The sequence below is a fragment of the Apteryx rowi genome, unplaced genomic scaffold (genome assembly GCF_003343035.1).
Source record: "Apteryx rowi isolate R43461 unplaced genomic scaffold, aptRow1 scaffold_371, whole genome shotgun sequence".
NCBI lineage: Eukaryota > Metazoa > Chordata > Aves > Apterygiformes > Apterygidae > Apteryx > Apteryx rowi.
In genome coordinates this window covers 439,855-455,689 of record NW_020450208.1, presented here as the reverse complement: position 1 = coordinate 455,689, position 15,835 = coordinate 439,855, and the positions used below count along the sequence as shown (strand labels likewise).

Here is a 15,835-nt window from a genome sequence, read left to right as displayed (position 1 = left end):
ATTTAAATTGAGAATGTGCCGCCGCTGTCATGTGATCGCTGCTGCCGTGTCTTGACGAGCCTGTCGCTAAGGGAACAGCGCGGGCTTCCCCGGCTCGTGGGGTGGGCTGCTGGGCGCGCGCCGGCAGGTACCGCCGCGTCGGTTAGCCGTTGGGCGCGCGGGGGGGAGGGGGCGGCCGTTAGTGCTGGCTGCTGCGTGGGGCCGCGTACTGCTTGGGCGGCACAGGAGGGGCCGCCTCGCTGGGCCGAGGGGAAGGGGCAGGTGTGGGTGGAGGGCGAGCGAGTGAGTCTGTGATTGCTGCCCTCCTCGCAGCCTCAGCTTTGCCTCCTGGAAGAAACGCGGGCGGGTAGGCGAGGGAAGCGATTCCCGCCACACACACACACACACACCCCCCCCGGCGCCTGGCGGCTGCTGTTGCCGTGTCTCTCCCGAATGGCTTTCGCCCTACCCAGCTGCTGGTGAGGCGAAGCCCGACGTGGCGCTGGGGGTGGGCAACGGCTGAAATAACCGACTTTCCCCCGGGGTTTTGCAGGCTTTCCCTGGAACGGGCAGTCACAGCTGCGGGGAAGCTTTCGACTGAAAACATGGCCTCTGACCTCGGCAGCTGGGGAGAGCCGGGTGAGGTCCCTGCGAGCGCGCGGCCTCGTGGGGTGCTCGGCTGCCCCCGGGCGTTGCGGGGTGGCCCAGGTGCTGCCCCGGTGCTGTTTGAAGGGTAGAGCAGGGGGAGCCGAGACCTTCCTGAACGCTTCCTCTCAGGGCTTGGGGTTAGCTTCTGCACGGGTGGGAAACCCTGACACCTACAGCTGAAGCAATGAGAAGATACCTTTTCTAACTCTTCTAGTATTTGCTAGAGTAAATGACAGCATCAAAAACTATGTTATAGTTAGTAGAAGAATTGTAGTTAAAAGTTGTTAATGAGGATAATAGGCCAAAAAAAAGTCTACTGTGATCATGTCTCTTTAATAAAGAAATTACTTTTCATATGCTAAGCTTACACCTGAGAGGCAAACAAAGCCATGTTTCCAGTTATTCATGAGATTTGCTTAACAGACCGGAGCCAGTATTTGTAAATGTGTGTTCTCTGCTATAATTTTGATAACTGTAAGTTAAGCTTAAATCGATTGAGTTGGTACCTACTTTAATCACCAACAAAATACTGGCAGAAATTGCATTTGCAGAGCCTGTATTTCTGTAAATAAGGAGTAAGCTGGTGTATCCCGAGAATGTTACAGACCTGAAACTGGTTGCATTGCAGGAAGYAGGAACAGGATCAGAGAGCAAAAAGTGCTAGGGCTGCACATTTGATCATTCACTTGAAACTCAAAATTTCTGCTGATAGCAGAAAGCTTGTTTTGTGTGATACCTTTGGCCACYCAAGCTGAAAGACCAGCTCTAGAAACCAACAAGAACCTCTCCAGAAGAACAATTTGTGTCTGAGCCAACTGAGTCATCCTGGCTCAAAAACCCAAATTTGATTTTGCTTGAGTATTTATTATACTGTGACTTGAACCATTGTGTCTATGCTCAGATATTATGGTTTTCCTTTTTCCTATATATTTGACATATTTGGGGATAGTTTCTTGCTTATTATTTTGGGCTCTAAATAAAGCTCTGAACAAGTCCTCTGTGGAGTGATAAGAGCTGTCTTTTCTGTTGAGGAGTTTGATTTTTCTAAGAGATAATTATATACCTTTTTTTTAAAGGTACCAAGTGACAAATTTGAAATTAATTTGCATGCCACTTCAAATATAACTTTTAAGGCCTGTTCTAAATCTGACACATGGATTAATGTTTCTCTTGTTTCATGAATGTGAAGTCAAAGTTTTAAAATACTGCATGTGTGTAATGCAGGTAAAGCAAGATCCTTTAAGCACTGCTAAATTCGTCTTTGTAATGTAAATATTTGTCATGCTAAATATGTAGTTGTAAAGAAGGTTCTCATTGTGATGAGTTCTGTTTCCTGGCTGTGATCAATTTTAAATTGAGTTTTACCTGAATGCATTTTAATTATCAATAGCCTGTCCAACGAATGAAAAATTAGTTATGCCTTTGTCTGGTAATCTACTGAATAAACATAGCTTTTATAAGAATATATTTAATGAATGTCCATTGAAGATGAGTACATCTGCAAGTGGTGCCTAAGGCTTGTCCCCTTTTGCTCCTATAGTCTCTCATCTTTGCAAACTGCTTTGACTGGCTGGGGCAGCTACTTTTGCCTTTACTGCTCTTTGGCATCTTTTCAAAGTTACCCCCTTTCTTTCCCCACTATTTCTTTTCCACAGCCTCCTTTAGATTATTAGAACTGCAGAAAGAACCATTGGGATGTATATCAAGAAAAAGTAGGCAAGAAGTTGTTTTAAATCAAAATGTTTGTACTACTTTTCCATTCCCTTTTCTTCCTCTTTACCTGTTTCAGATACAAAGGTGTCTCTCAGATTCTTATGTATTTGTCGGACTGAAGAAGGCTCTATCAACAAAAGGAAAGAGCTATTTATCCCTTGAATCTCTCTACTGTTGTTTCATATGTAGTAGAAGTAGCCTCTGAAATCCCAGTAACCAAAGTTAGATGAGTAAGGAAGGATGATGTCTTAGTTCACCTTCCCCATTCAGCAGTGTGAGATCGTTAGTCATATCATCATTTCCTCTTTGTTTCAGAAGATGCAGATACTGACAGACCACATATCTTCCATCTTGGGGATATGGGGGGTTTCTGGATATATTTGAATGCTCAGGTTCACTTATCACAGAATCACTGAGGCTGGAAGGGACCTCTGGAGATCATCTAGTCCAAACCCCTGCTCAAGCAGGGTCACCTCGAGCACATTGCACAGGATCGCGTCCAGGCGGGTTTTGAATATCTCCAGAGAAGGAGACTCCACAACCTCTCTGGGCAACCTCTTCCAGTGCTCTGTCACCCTCACAGTGAAAAAGTTTTTCCTCATGTTCAGATGGAAGCGTCTGTGTTTCAGTTTGTGCCCGTTGCCTCGCGTCCTGTTGCTGGGCACCACTGAAAAGAGTCTGGTCCCATCCTCTTGACACCCTCCCTTCAGATTATTTGTACACGTTAATAAGATCTCCTCTCAGCCTTCTCTTCTCCAGGCTGAATGGGCCAGGCTCTCTCAGTCTTTCCTCATAAGAGAGATGCTCCAGTCCCCTAATCATCTTTGTGGCCCTTCGCTGGACTTGCTCCAGTAGYGCCACATCCCTCYTGYWCTGGGGAGCCCAGAACTGGATGCAGTACTCCAGATGTGGCCTCACCAGGGCTGAGGAGAGGGGGAGAATCACCTCCCTCGACCTGCTGGCAACACTCTTCCTGATGCACCCCAGGATACCATTGGCCTTCTTGGCCACAAGGGTACATTGCTGCCTCATGSTTAACTTGGTGTCCASCAGCACTCCCAGGTCCTTCTCCGCAGAGCTGCTTTCCAGCAGGTCAGTGAAGCTCTTTCGATCYAAGTTCGTCAAATGTTTATTGAGAACTTGCAGGGTCCAATTCCCAACAACAGGTTAACTGTCAAACATCCATTAACTGCACTGGCCACACATGGTGTTTCTTCCACTCAAAGGCTTCATGAGCCATTAAGATATTGCGCCATATGCATTTGTGGCTTTTTAGGCCGAAATGTTATTTTTCAAATTTCTAAAATGAAAGAATGTGAAAGAAATAGAACTGAGTATTTATAACACGATCTTTGTAGGCTTCTTCAACTCCTGTTTTTTATGAAAATAATTATGCGCTAAGTAGAATAATTTTATGAAGCATGTTGTGTGCCTTTAACCCACTACATCATTAAATAGGTTTCTGACCGCCAGTCCTTAATCTAAATAATGATTCATGAGGTATGTAAAATTCTGACTGTTTTTCAGATCAGAGACTGAATGCAGCTTTTGGACAGTATGAAATGGATAAGTTTTTGAGAGCTACTGCTGAGCAGGTATGTGAACTAAGGGATGGAAGTAGTAAGAATTTTTGTGCTGAAGTAGTATAACATGTCTTTGCTTCTCTGCTGCATAAAGTGCAGCTCATTTTAGTGTTATCTTGCCTAGCTGTGGGTTGATCACACTGCTCAAGTGTTCCTTGTCATTTTACCAAGCAGCAAGAGAATAGAACTCCTGTAACAGTAAATTCTGATATTTTTTGCACATTTTCAAAAGTTTAAATCATACAGAAGAGGTAATGTATCCCAGAAAGAATACTTGATTTCTACAGAGTGGACTTTCCACTTTTACAGGCTTGCCTTTTCTAAGAGACTAGTCTTATGTGGAGACAATTTTTTGTGTTAAGTACTATAAGCCTGTCTGACAATCTGTGCAGAAGCTAGAACATCAGCATTTTCCTGATCTTGAGACACATGGAAATGAATTTAGCACTTGGGCAAAACCTTAATAGTTCTTTTAAGAATGAGCTGATTTCCTTTTGTATGCGGTTATGCTTTATTTCAGAGAACCTCCAGGAAAAGAATCAGTAACAATTCTTTTTCAAATTGAAGCAGCCTTCCAGAATTTTTGAATGTAAACATGAAGCTGATTGCATGGAATATTATGCATGCTTTCAGTGCAAACAGAATAAACAGCTTTGGGTGATATATGAAAACCTAAAACTGTATGCAGTGTAAGTATTAACATGTGAAGTATTCCATTACAGAAAAATGTCCTTGAACGTGGTGCTGTGTCAGGATCCAGAATGATGAACCAAAGGTAACAGCAGTTCCAAATGATAAGTGGGAATACTGTGAAGTGTTCAGAAGACTGTCATGTGCTTTTAAAAGTATAAATATCCAGAAGAAGCTGGGTTTATGTACAGGTATTCACAACTCTGACTTGTGAATAGATGTCTGCAAAAGTTTTCCCATAGCTGTTTTTAGATACTATTCTGTTTATTCAGTAAATATATGAATTTTCTTGGACAATTTGTAAACTAAAGGATGGTGGATGAATGAAGAAATTATTCTAAATTTTAAAATAAACAAAGGTGGGGTGAGATTGTGTGAATCTAGGTAGCACAGATAATTATCTACCATCTGAACAAGTCAGATGAATGTTTTTAAAAATGCTTGCTGTGTACATTAAATCAAATTTTCTGTATGCCCATTAGTAATAAGTATTGCTTAATATTAATTGTAATTTCCTTTTTATAATGTGAAAACAACCTGCCCAATCTTGTCTACTGAGCATTTAGCTTTTAAGGCATTATTGCTTTATATTAATATAGAATTTTGGGAGGATTACCATTAGTTAGAAAAAAATTTGGAAGAAAAATATGTAAATAGAACTGCATTATTTTACATTGTCTTGTAGGCTGCTTAACTGCTGTTATGTGAAAGCAGCAAACTCCAGTGTTAAATCTTTTTCTTGTGTTCTGTGTATAAAATGTGGATAAAATATTAATGTTGTATTAATGCTCCTTTATAATGTCACATATTCTAGTTTTGGTGTGCAGGAATTTTGCAATAATGATCATGCTTGACTAACATTTGTTAATGTGATTCTGATGAATGTTGACCTTGGGAGTAGAAATGAAAAAGAATAGAAAAGTGACTGTTCAGTTCTCCAGATTAACAATATTGTAAAACCAGTTAAATGCTGAAACATTGTTCTGATAACTATAAAAGGCATTCTAAGCATGTTTTTCTACTTTTTAGCTTGTCGCCTCTAATTGTGGAGTATGATAAGCACTTGGAAGAAATGAGTGAACAGCTGCAGCTTTATCAGGTAGGGATGATCCTATCCTATTTCAGACTGTACATTCTCAGTATTTTATAGTATTAAAATTTAGACCATTATTTTTTTTATCAGTAAAGGAAAGTGTGACTGCATCAAGCTTCACATGAACTATAGTCTGCCTGAAGTTGAAGGGAGAGCTTTTTATGAAAAGATTGCGAGACTGTCCAAACTGATTAGAATATCTTGTTTGGAGAAGTGATATTGTGAAATTAAACACATGTATTCTATTTCTCTAGACATTGATATCGATGCAAGTATCACCTTCTTAGGTGATACCTGGATGAGGAAGCTGAGCCTCTCCTGAAGAGACCGCTCTTGCCCTTTTCTTATTGGTCTGATCTTGGCCATGCAGTCCTGCTCAGTCCTGCAAGTGTAGATACACTCAGACTTCTTCAAATGTTTAGCTATTATCATTGGTGGGGGGACTGTCCTCCTTTCAAACCACAGGAGAAAAGTTTGTGTTTTGGGTTTTTTTGTTTTGTTTTTAACCAATTCTTCAGAAAATCCAAAAGCAAAGTGGAAAGCAATAGAAGTGTTATGCTCTATACTTTAGTTAACAAAGTAGTATATTTAACTTCTATGTAACTGAAGTTTCTCCTTAATTCCTAAACTTTTTAGTAAAAAATGTAATGTGTATTGGATGGTAGTTGTCCTGTATTTCTAAAAGAACTTGAGTTAATTAAAAATCAAGAACTATAAAAATTCCAAAAGCTAAGTTTAGTGGTGATTAATACTAAATTAAAATCAAACTTAACTTTCTTAACAGGACTTAGCAGCTATTAAATTTAAGTGTCATCCTGTGACTTTTCTTACAAAAGAAAATGTTAGTTTTAATTACTGTATTGTACTGAATTAAATTGTCCATCTTTTACAATATTAGTCAGAATTAAAAGATGAAGAAGTGAATTATCAAAGCTTCAATGTCATTTGAATATGAGAGCTCACTTAAATATTTTTGCATTAGGCACAGATGGGTGAGATGAGACTAAAATTTGAACAAGTCACCAAGGAAAATGAAAGGTAAATAACTATTGCTCTACTACTGCGGGCTTTTTTTTCTAAACCTTAAAGAGCATTTCTCTAGGACCTAGAAATCTTTTGAATCTACTTAAAATAGTTGAAAATTTTGTACTTGTGTGCTTAGTGTTAGAATCTTAAAGTTCTTCATATGGATTACAGCATCAAATTTAGGAGCTTTAGCCATGTGTCTGTCTAAAAAATGTAGACATTATTTCAAAATGTTTACCGTGCTTATAGAATATAACTTGCTTAATACACTTGCCTACAGTTTATATGTAAACAGTATGTAGTAATTGAAGGTGTGGTACTTCAGTTGTTCAAAAAGTTCCTGTTGAGGAAATAGGTTGCCATACTTGGCTCTTTCAATTTCAGGCTGCATGCAGAGTTGAAAGAGGCTGTTGAGAAGCAACTGGAGGCTCTTCCTTCTTTCATGCTTATGGGGACTGATGTTTCTGCAGATGAAGAAATAGTGAGAAACCTTCAAGAACAGCTACAACTGGCCAGTCAAGTATGTGAGATGAAACATTTGTATTGGTTTATTGCTCATGTAGCCCCTTGGCAGATTGGGGGGAGCGGTTTTATTTCTTGGTTATGAATTTGTTTATAACAGTTTCTTGAGACTATTTTTAGGCCCTGTTGATTTTTCTGTAGCTAAAGAAACAAGTGTTTACACTTCTGACTTCAAGACATGAGAAAAAAAATTGCTGTTTTTGTACCCTCAGGGAGTTTTTTATATTGTTTTGTGCCTGTAGTTTCTCAGCTGACTAAATGTTGAATTTCTGACCAAGAAATAAAGTTCCACTTAGTTCAAGTTATTGTGGTAGCTTGTCATTTTGACTAGCATATTTGATCAAAACATTGTAATGTGAAATGAGGAGACAACCATATGTGGAATACAGAAATTAGTATTTACAGCTGTAAACATCAACTGAATTTCCTGAGGTTATTACAATGATACGTTAATCCTGTTGCACAGGATTAAATTGAGTTAAATTGAAGGCTGGATTTTGAAAATTGAATATTGTATATACCATAGGCCTAAAGTAAATATATGTAAAAGTCTGAATTTGACAGTTTCCTAACTTCTTAGTGGAGTTCCACTTATGAAAAGAGCTGTTAAAGATTATGGAAAAATTAGTAATTCACTTCTAGATAGAATTCTAACCTGTAAGTGTCTTTGTTTATCCATCTCTGAATTTGGTATTTCATGTGGTTGCAAAATCGGTGCAGAGAAAAGTACAGAAGGCAACCTTTTCTTTAAAGGTTAAGACTTATCTTTTTAGAGAATGTTATATGTAGATAAATGAGCTCTAATAAGAGAGAATATTTTATATAGGCCATCTTGTTCTGCAACTTTCTAGGAAAAAGAACAAGCACTAGAGCTCTGGCAGACTGTATCACAGGACCTTGATCGACTCCAGCAGCGGTACCAGGAACACATGACTGAAACACAGATTCATGTGGCTGAAAGGCAAAAGCAGAAAGTAATTTTCATCTATATTATTGTTAATTTTGGGAAGTCTTTGTATACTGTAGTGGTTCTGGGTGTGCGTATAGTCAAACTGAAGGGGGGGCTTCTGCCAGTACTGTTAATTAGTTTCTCTAATATACTCATCTAAAACTGAGTGCTCAAATGTGGTTGCTGATTCATCAGATAACAGCACAGTTAGGACTGGAAAAAGTTTTATATTTCATATGTCTATGGACAGTAATTTAAACTCAAAGTGAGTCTGAATGCAAGTATATATATGCACAAAATGCACACGCATATAAAATATTTGCATTGGATGGTCTCAGAAATCTTCAGTAGAATTCGACTTCTGAACAAGCTCCTAAAGATTTCTAAATTCTAAAGTAGAAGTATCTTGTTCGTGTTTTCTCCCATCTTTGAATCTAGACTTCTGTCTGCAAGATCAGAGTGGGATGCTGGGAAAAGTAGTCTCCATTTCAGTTTCCTTTTTTAATTCAGTAAACAAGTACATGTAAAGAGATGAAAAAAATCTAAGAATCAAGTTCTCCAGTATTTTTCTAATGCTAGTTTGTGTTTAGCAGCCCATTCTTCCTCTTCTGTTTTTGGGGAAGGCCTTTAAGCCGTATGTCAGAAGTGTGCAGTGTCTGGTTGCTTTTCAGGAAATCTTAGTTCAGAAAAGACTCAGCAGACTGTGTGAAGGTGTTTTGCTCTAATGAGCTATAGGAAAAAGATGCTCAGTATTTGAAGAATTAGTAGAAACATCATGCATATGTGCCTCACAGCAGCTATTTCTAGTTCTATAAAGAGATGCTACAGAGTTCTAGAGTTTGCTTTCCATTTTCAAGCACAACTATGGCTCAACTACATAACAGGAATTTTTGTTTAGTAACAGACTTTTGTTAAATCCCCTGAAACAATATTTTCTCTTCTCCRCAGCTGTTGTGCTCAATCAAGTTTCATAATTATTTCAAGTTATAGCTATGAGGACTTTACATTTTATCTATATGCAGTTACAACTTTTCACTCCTATTCCTTCTATCAGATTTTTTTTTTTATGTTCCGTTGTCAGATTCTGGTAACATACAGAGAACACTGTCACTCGTAGCTCTCTGGAGGTTTCAGAGCTGCAAGGCTTTTCATTAACTAAATTCTCAGCAGATCTTCATGCCATTATAAGAAGAATGAGGTTGAGCTGCCCTTTGTTCTTAAGTGCTACTAGTCTGCTACAAAGGAAAGGCTTTTCAATTGAATAAAATTTCCATTTTAGGTTTTGCTTTTAATGGAGGAATAGAAAATACCTATCAGTAGATATAAATAGAAGTAGGTAGGCTGAACAGAATTAGAATCGACAAAGCTCCAGAAAATTTCTGAAAGCAAAGATGAGAATTGAGATCGTAAGGGTTGGACATGGTAAATAAGGGAGGAGTTGGAATAGATTGCTTACATATGGTTGTTCTTGGGCCTGTTACTTAAACACAGCACAACTAATGGATATTCCAGTTCTGGGAGCTGAGTCTTGGGTATGCTTTGTAGATGCATGGTATGAGGAAGGTGATTTTTCGCATTAGTCTAGTGTTCCTACAAAGGCAGAACTCAAGCCCAGGGACTCAAGAGTTTAACTGAATTAAACTATTTTAGGTATGAACACAGGATGTTTCTATGTTGCTAAGAGCAAATTAAGCCTGTCATATAAGCATTTTTTTAATATTCTTAATGGGTGCATGCCTGAATACTTTGTTTAGCAGAAATAATCACAGTAATGTCATAGTCTGTGTGGGTATTTGAAGGCACTGCTCAGTTAAGTTTTCATATTTTGGTAGTCAATGTGTATGGGTTTTGGAAGGAGGCTATTTGTAACTGAGTGAAATTCAGATGCGTTTTTCGTTAGTAAATCTGACTTGCCAGATGACTAGGTCAGCAGGTAAAAATGATCTAATTCAATCTACAAAGACACATTGGATTTTCTGCAACATGCATAAATGTTTTTGAAGATGTTTTCAGTTGACTATAGAACTATAATGATTGTCCTTGATTAGAAGCTGTGAATTCTCTTTTCAGGATCAACTGACTGGCTTTCAACAGCTGACTCGGCAACTGCATGTAGCCAATGAGAAAATAGAGTTGGTAAGTGAAACCTAGCCAGTGATCAAATTAGTCAATTGTTTTTTTTCTGCTGGACCCTCAAAGTATAGGAGAAAAGCAAAAAGACCTTCAAACATGTATCTAGTTGGAAAAGAACTTGTGCTACTCAGATTTGCAAACTCCTCTAAGGACCAATCAGAAATCAAGAAGAAATGGCTTTTTTTCCTGGAGTCTAAACACCAGGTCAGGGTGGTTGGGAGATAAGACCTTATGTGGGCTTTTTTTCTGTGGTGAGCTTACGCTCAGAATTTACGATGATAAATGCATCAAAACCGTCTTCACAAGGAAACTATAAGGAAAAAGGTTATTTAAATGAGGATGTCTTATATAGGCCAGCTCTGCCACACGCTTGTTGATCCCTAGTTTGTCACTGCTGGCTTCAGTGCCTTCACGTTTGATCTTATTAGGGGTTTTTCTGAGCTCTAATAAAATTTGAATGCATCATCGATACCCTTAGACTATGAGACTTTGGTCTCAAAGCTTTAGCCCAAGACTTCCAGGAGTGACAAGTAATTTTAATACTATCATAGCAAAATAAGTGTGTAAGGGATTTTGTGTGATTCTTGATCAATGTTTGTCTTAAATACTGTCAGTGCTAAAGACTCAACCTACCCTAGGCAGTCTGCTCTCTTTCTATCTTCTTTGCTAGAATCTTTTTTCCTACTGTCTACCTTCTCTTTCTTGGTTCAGTTTAAGGCTATTTCTTTGTGGAATATTGTAGTTATGAAGGAAAGATTACTTCATTCTTCTTTGCAGTACCTTTTTTGTTGTTGAAAACTGTTACATTGGCATGTCTTCCCTTCCCTCATTTTCCCCCTCTTTTAGGCAAAGCAAGTCAATTCTTCTGATTTGTTCTTTGACTATGCCTAAGACCTCTAATCATTCTTGCTTACCTCTAAATTCTTTCCAGTTGTCCCATCATTCTTGAACTGAGGTGCCCAAAACAGTATGCAAAATTCCAGTCAAGCCCTTACTTTGTATCATGCAAGCAGTTGCCTTGCTAGGCAAGGTTATTTCATTAGTATTAAAAATGAAATAATGCATTTGAAGAGAAGGAACTTTCACCTCATGCACTCCATGATGGAGTCAACTAACTGTTCTCTCAGGATAGTTACTTTAAAGTTATTGGGCACAGCTGTTTCAAGCAAATACAATGCTGAGGTTTTTAAAACAGTTTTGGTGAGGATTTGGAAGTTAGACTGCTTGATCTGATCGCTATTTTAAGCAAATCGGTGGAAGGTATCTCAAAAAATAGAATTAATAGATACTTAAAAAAAAAATCATGCAGCAGGGAAGAGATGATGTTGCTTTTATGGGAGAGTGAATTTTGGGGATTCTTTGAAGGAGGCAGTGTTAAGTAAAGGTATTCCATTTGCATTTGTTTTCTCCGAAAAGCATTTGACAAGGGCTGTTATGAAAGGCACAAAGGTGTCATGGGATAAAGGAGCATGTCCTTTCTTCATTTTTTTATCATAAGACAGCAGTATCCCCTAGATGTTCTCTGGTTGGARTTGTTTAGTATATTTGTAGAAGTTCTGGAAATGAGATTCAGTGATCAGATGATAGTGTTTGCTACTGATGTTAAACTATTCAGGATAATGAAAACTGAAATAAACAGACTTGCAGAAAGATCTCATACTGATTAGCTGAGTAAATTTCAAACTGTCGTTTCATTGGTATTAGTAAAAGCAAAATAATGCATGTGAGGAAGAGGGAACTTTCACTTTTGGTACTCGGCGATGGTCTCTGAGTAGGTATTTTAGGAGTAGCTTTATGAAAACATTTCTCAGCAACAGTTTAGAAAAGGGAGGGAGTAAGTAGAATGCTAGCAGTTACTAGGAAAGGGGAAAATGAAAAAGACTAACATGGCCTTTAAGTCCATAGCACACTAGCATTTTGAATGTTGTGCAAGGTTATGGTTATCGCTCGTGTCTCAAAGGGGAGTGTAAGAGAGCTAGGAAAGGCTATCAGAGTAACAAATATGAAATGATTTTCAAATGAGAAGACAGCTGACAATGTGACATATCCAGAACTATGGGTGCTGTAGAAAAAGTGAAGGAGGAGCAATTACTCATTACTAGTCAGAGATAGAGGGCATTAAATATAAGTCATTAAATAGCTGATTTAAAACAAAGGAATTCTTTCTTTCCAGCAATGGGTGCTTCAGCTGAGGTGCTCATTGCCACAGAGTATTCTACATAGCTAGAGTAGCTAGATGGGAAATGTAGAGGGTAGGTCTGAGCTGTTACAACCCTTGTCTCAGGACATCTTCACACTACCAAAATATGGGGAGAGAAGGGGACAATTAGGTCACATCACTCAGCATGTGACTTTCTATGATACTCTGCCTAAGCCTTGGTGCTTGGAGACCAGCCACAGTGTTAAATAGTTTTTTATCAGCTGTTTTTATGGTGTTGTATTCTGTAGAAGTGTCCTATAACGAGTTTGAACACATGACATTTTCAACAAAACACGAAATGTGTTACAAATCTCTCCTTGTTTTGCAGAGCAATCAACAGTTTCTGAAAACAGTAACAGAACAGAATGTGGAACTAGAGCAGCTACGCAAACAGCTGAGGTATAAATCAGGCCATTTAAAAAATGCTTGAGCATCTTTTCCATGCCTTTTTTTGACTGCTGTATCATGGACCTTGTGTGTACTGCCAAACTGACCTGATAGCGATAGCCAGAATAGTTTGTTAATGTGTCTTAACAGTTCATTAAAAATGTGTGTATCGGTATTGATAGTGTAGCATGTTTCCAGTTAGCATTGTTTTAGCTCATTGAAATATTAAATGCTTTTCACCTTTGATTTAAAAGGAATAGTGTTCAGTACTTCAGCAAAATTGACTCTGCTGATAGATTTCCTTATTAGATGATTTTCACAAAATCCAGTTATATGTGTAATTACTTATCAGTTATTGTCATGAAATTTGAATGTCCTGAATAGTTGAAGTTTCAGTTTTTAATGTTTGTTAATAAAATTTCCATTCACTATTTCTAGATGAACTATAAACCATAGGCTGTTAGGATGTTAGAGGTAAGAGAAGCTTTAATTATATTCATGAAGTATAGCAGGGAAAATGAGAAAAATACCTGAAACAATTTCCTGATTATTTGTATTTACAGCCAAGCTGTTTAATGCCAATATCTGCCAGCTTTTTTAATTAGCGATGGTTGAGGTCAAACTAAAGTCTAATTTCTTTAAGCAGTGGGTTTATGTACTGACAATAAAAAGGAAAACAGATTCATCATCTACAGCAATATTTTTTGTATAGCATTACCTAAAGCTTTTTAAAGTACACATGTAAAACATTTACACAAGATGCACTTAAATATTGGTTTATCTAATTATTACATTTTCCTTGATTTTTGTGATTGTGGTTTGATACTGTAATTAGTGTTCAAAATAGACTGCTGTGATGTTCTAGTTGGGCCATCTTCTGTATAATATTTTGATTTAAAAGAACTTCACACCAAAAATTGTGCAACTGATTTCTAGAATTTACCACACTTTTTATGTAAAGTTAAAGCTGACTACATGTGTGTGTGTTTGTATGCATATGTGTTCATGCACACAATTTTGCATGCTGCTTTTACAGATAATGCTGGTATTTAGTTAAATGTGTGCTGATACTAATTTTATGACTTCAAGTGAAAGTCTGATGCAGCATTCTTTCTCTCCCCTCTTCAAAGCCCATACAAAATATTTACACAGACCATCTGGTATCTGTTGTAATGGTAACTGCTTATCCTTGTGAAGGTTGGGTGTTATTCGAAGTTCGGCATTATAAGGAGTTTAGTGTACCATATCTCTTACACTCACAGCTCTGACAGCTGTTGTATACTAATATCCACAGTAAAGATAAAGGTTTAGAGTGACTGGACTGATTGATTCATGTTCAATATTTACTTGTTTAAAAATTGCTCACTTAAAGATTGGTTGTATCTAAACTTTCTTGCTGTTACAGCAATAAAAATTAGCTGCTTCTAGCAGTAGGCTTTCACCAACTGTTTAATAAGTTACGGTTTGGCTACCGTAAGAATTCTATTTGTCTTAAATGTTTCTTTTGTACAGTAGATTTAGGATCAGGACTTGCTTACAGATGCAGAGTTATCTTAAGCACTGAAAATGAAATTGTGTTTTTGAGGGGACCTGCTAACACCTTTCAGATTTTTATTAGCCAAGATTTTCCACAGCAAAATTATTTTGAAAAATAGCCTGGTTTAGAGAAGAAAATATGACAGAAGCACAGGATGTGGTTAAAGCATTGTGCAAGATATTTGCTAAAATAAAGTATTTTCCAACTCAGTTATTTGCAAGTTCCTTGTGCCTGCTACAATTCCATTTTTAAAATGGAAAGGAGAATGTTTTCATATCTCTGCATTTTGGGGATTTTTGTTTGCGTAGGGTACTAGTAGTGAATTACTGTTGTGGTATCGCTCATCTGTAAATCTTCAATCTCACATTGACATACCCTTCTAGTAAGGGAATATGAAAGCAATTAGCATGAACTGAATCTTTTTCTTAGACATGCAATAAACATGTTATCAACATTCAGTCTTTGTCCCTTATATTTCTAAAACACAATAGTTTTGGTGGGGAAAAATGAAGCTGTTCTGGTTGCAGCTGGGCAGCCAATGGGGTGGTTTTTGTCAAAATTATAGGTGTTGTGATTCCCTTTGAAATCATGGGTCTGGTTTGTGTCTTTGTATTTTTTGCTTTTAAAAAGCAAACTCCTCTGTAGGCTGGCTTCTCTGAGTTGTATGAAATTTTTCCATGATAGCACTTTGCAGGTCAAGTAACTGAGAACACGGAATGACAACCCAAGTGGCTGAATTAATATTATTTGGTTCCTAGCCATGTATACACACAGGTTCTGTATACACTTTCTACATGGCAATGAGTGTGCGTGGTAAAGAAGTGCATATTTTCTGCTTAAACTGCTGCTTCAGGAAGAAAGTTATTAAAGGTGGAAGCACAGCATACCAAAAAAAGGATCTGAAAGMTAATAGATCATCCTCCTCTGAACTTGTGCCCACAGCTGCCACTGTTCAGATGAAATATTTTTGATTAGTTGCTGTTCTATAAATAGCAGTAAGAAATTGTAGTGAGCAAATTTTCATACATTTATGCATGTTCTTTATGTATGTGAGTTTATCCCATCTATATTATCTGCTGGGGTGGAACAGTCATCTTCATTCTCAATTCAGAACACTAGAYTTCTGATTTAATAGGGTCCTGCAGAAGACTGGTTTAAATCAGGATCAAAGCAGTTTGTTTCATTAATGGTGTGTAATTACTGACATATGTTCATGAATATCAACAATGCAACAGATAAACCACAGTACCAGGCATTTACAAAGTATTAATAAATGCTTGCAAACTTGTAAACACCCATCTCTAATCCCATAAAGTCGTAATCACACGTATATACACTCTTTGTTCTTATGTGTTTGTGTATCCTCTCTCAGAGG

General features: G+C 37.8%; 1 protein-coding gene across 8 annotated transcripts in view; it reads left to right on the top strand.

Moving 5' to 3' along the window:
* Positions 1-42: 42 nt before the first annotated feature.
* The window catches only part of SCLT1 (sodium channel and clathrin linker 1), a 51,439-nt gene continuing 35,646 nt past the window's right edge, over positions 43-15,835 (top strand). For 6 of the 8 annotated variants that reach the window (XR_003254818.1, XR_003254819.1, XM_026073622.1 and 3 more), the window contains exons 1-10: positions 43-127; positions 533-618; positions 3,868-3,935; positions 4,646-4,698; positions 5,643-5,712; positions 6,689-6,744; positions 7,117-7,252; positions 8,106-8,228; positions 10,274-10,339; positions 12,865-12,935. Coding sequence is in view for 6 of the 8 variants with exons in the window: in XM_026073622.1 (XP_025929407.1) it covers positions 585-618; positions 3,868-3,935; positions 4,646-4,698; positions 5,643-5,712; positions 6,689-6,744; positions 7,117-7,252; positions 8,106-8,228; positions 10,274-10,339; positions 12,865-12,935 (677 nt within the window). In the remaining 2 variants the exon portion in view is untranslated. Of the gene's footprint in view, positions 128-532; positions 619-3,279; positions 3,433-3,867; positions 3,936-4,645; positions 4,805-5,642; positions 5,713-6,688; positions 6,745-7,116; positions 7,253-8,105; positions 8,229-10,273; positions 10,340-12,864; positions 12,936-15,835 lie in introns of those variants that run through there. The other 2 variants (XM_026073626.1, XM_026073627.1) reach the window with 2 other exon arrangements.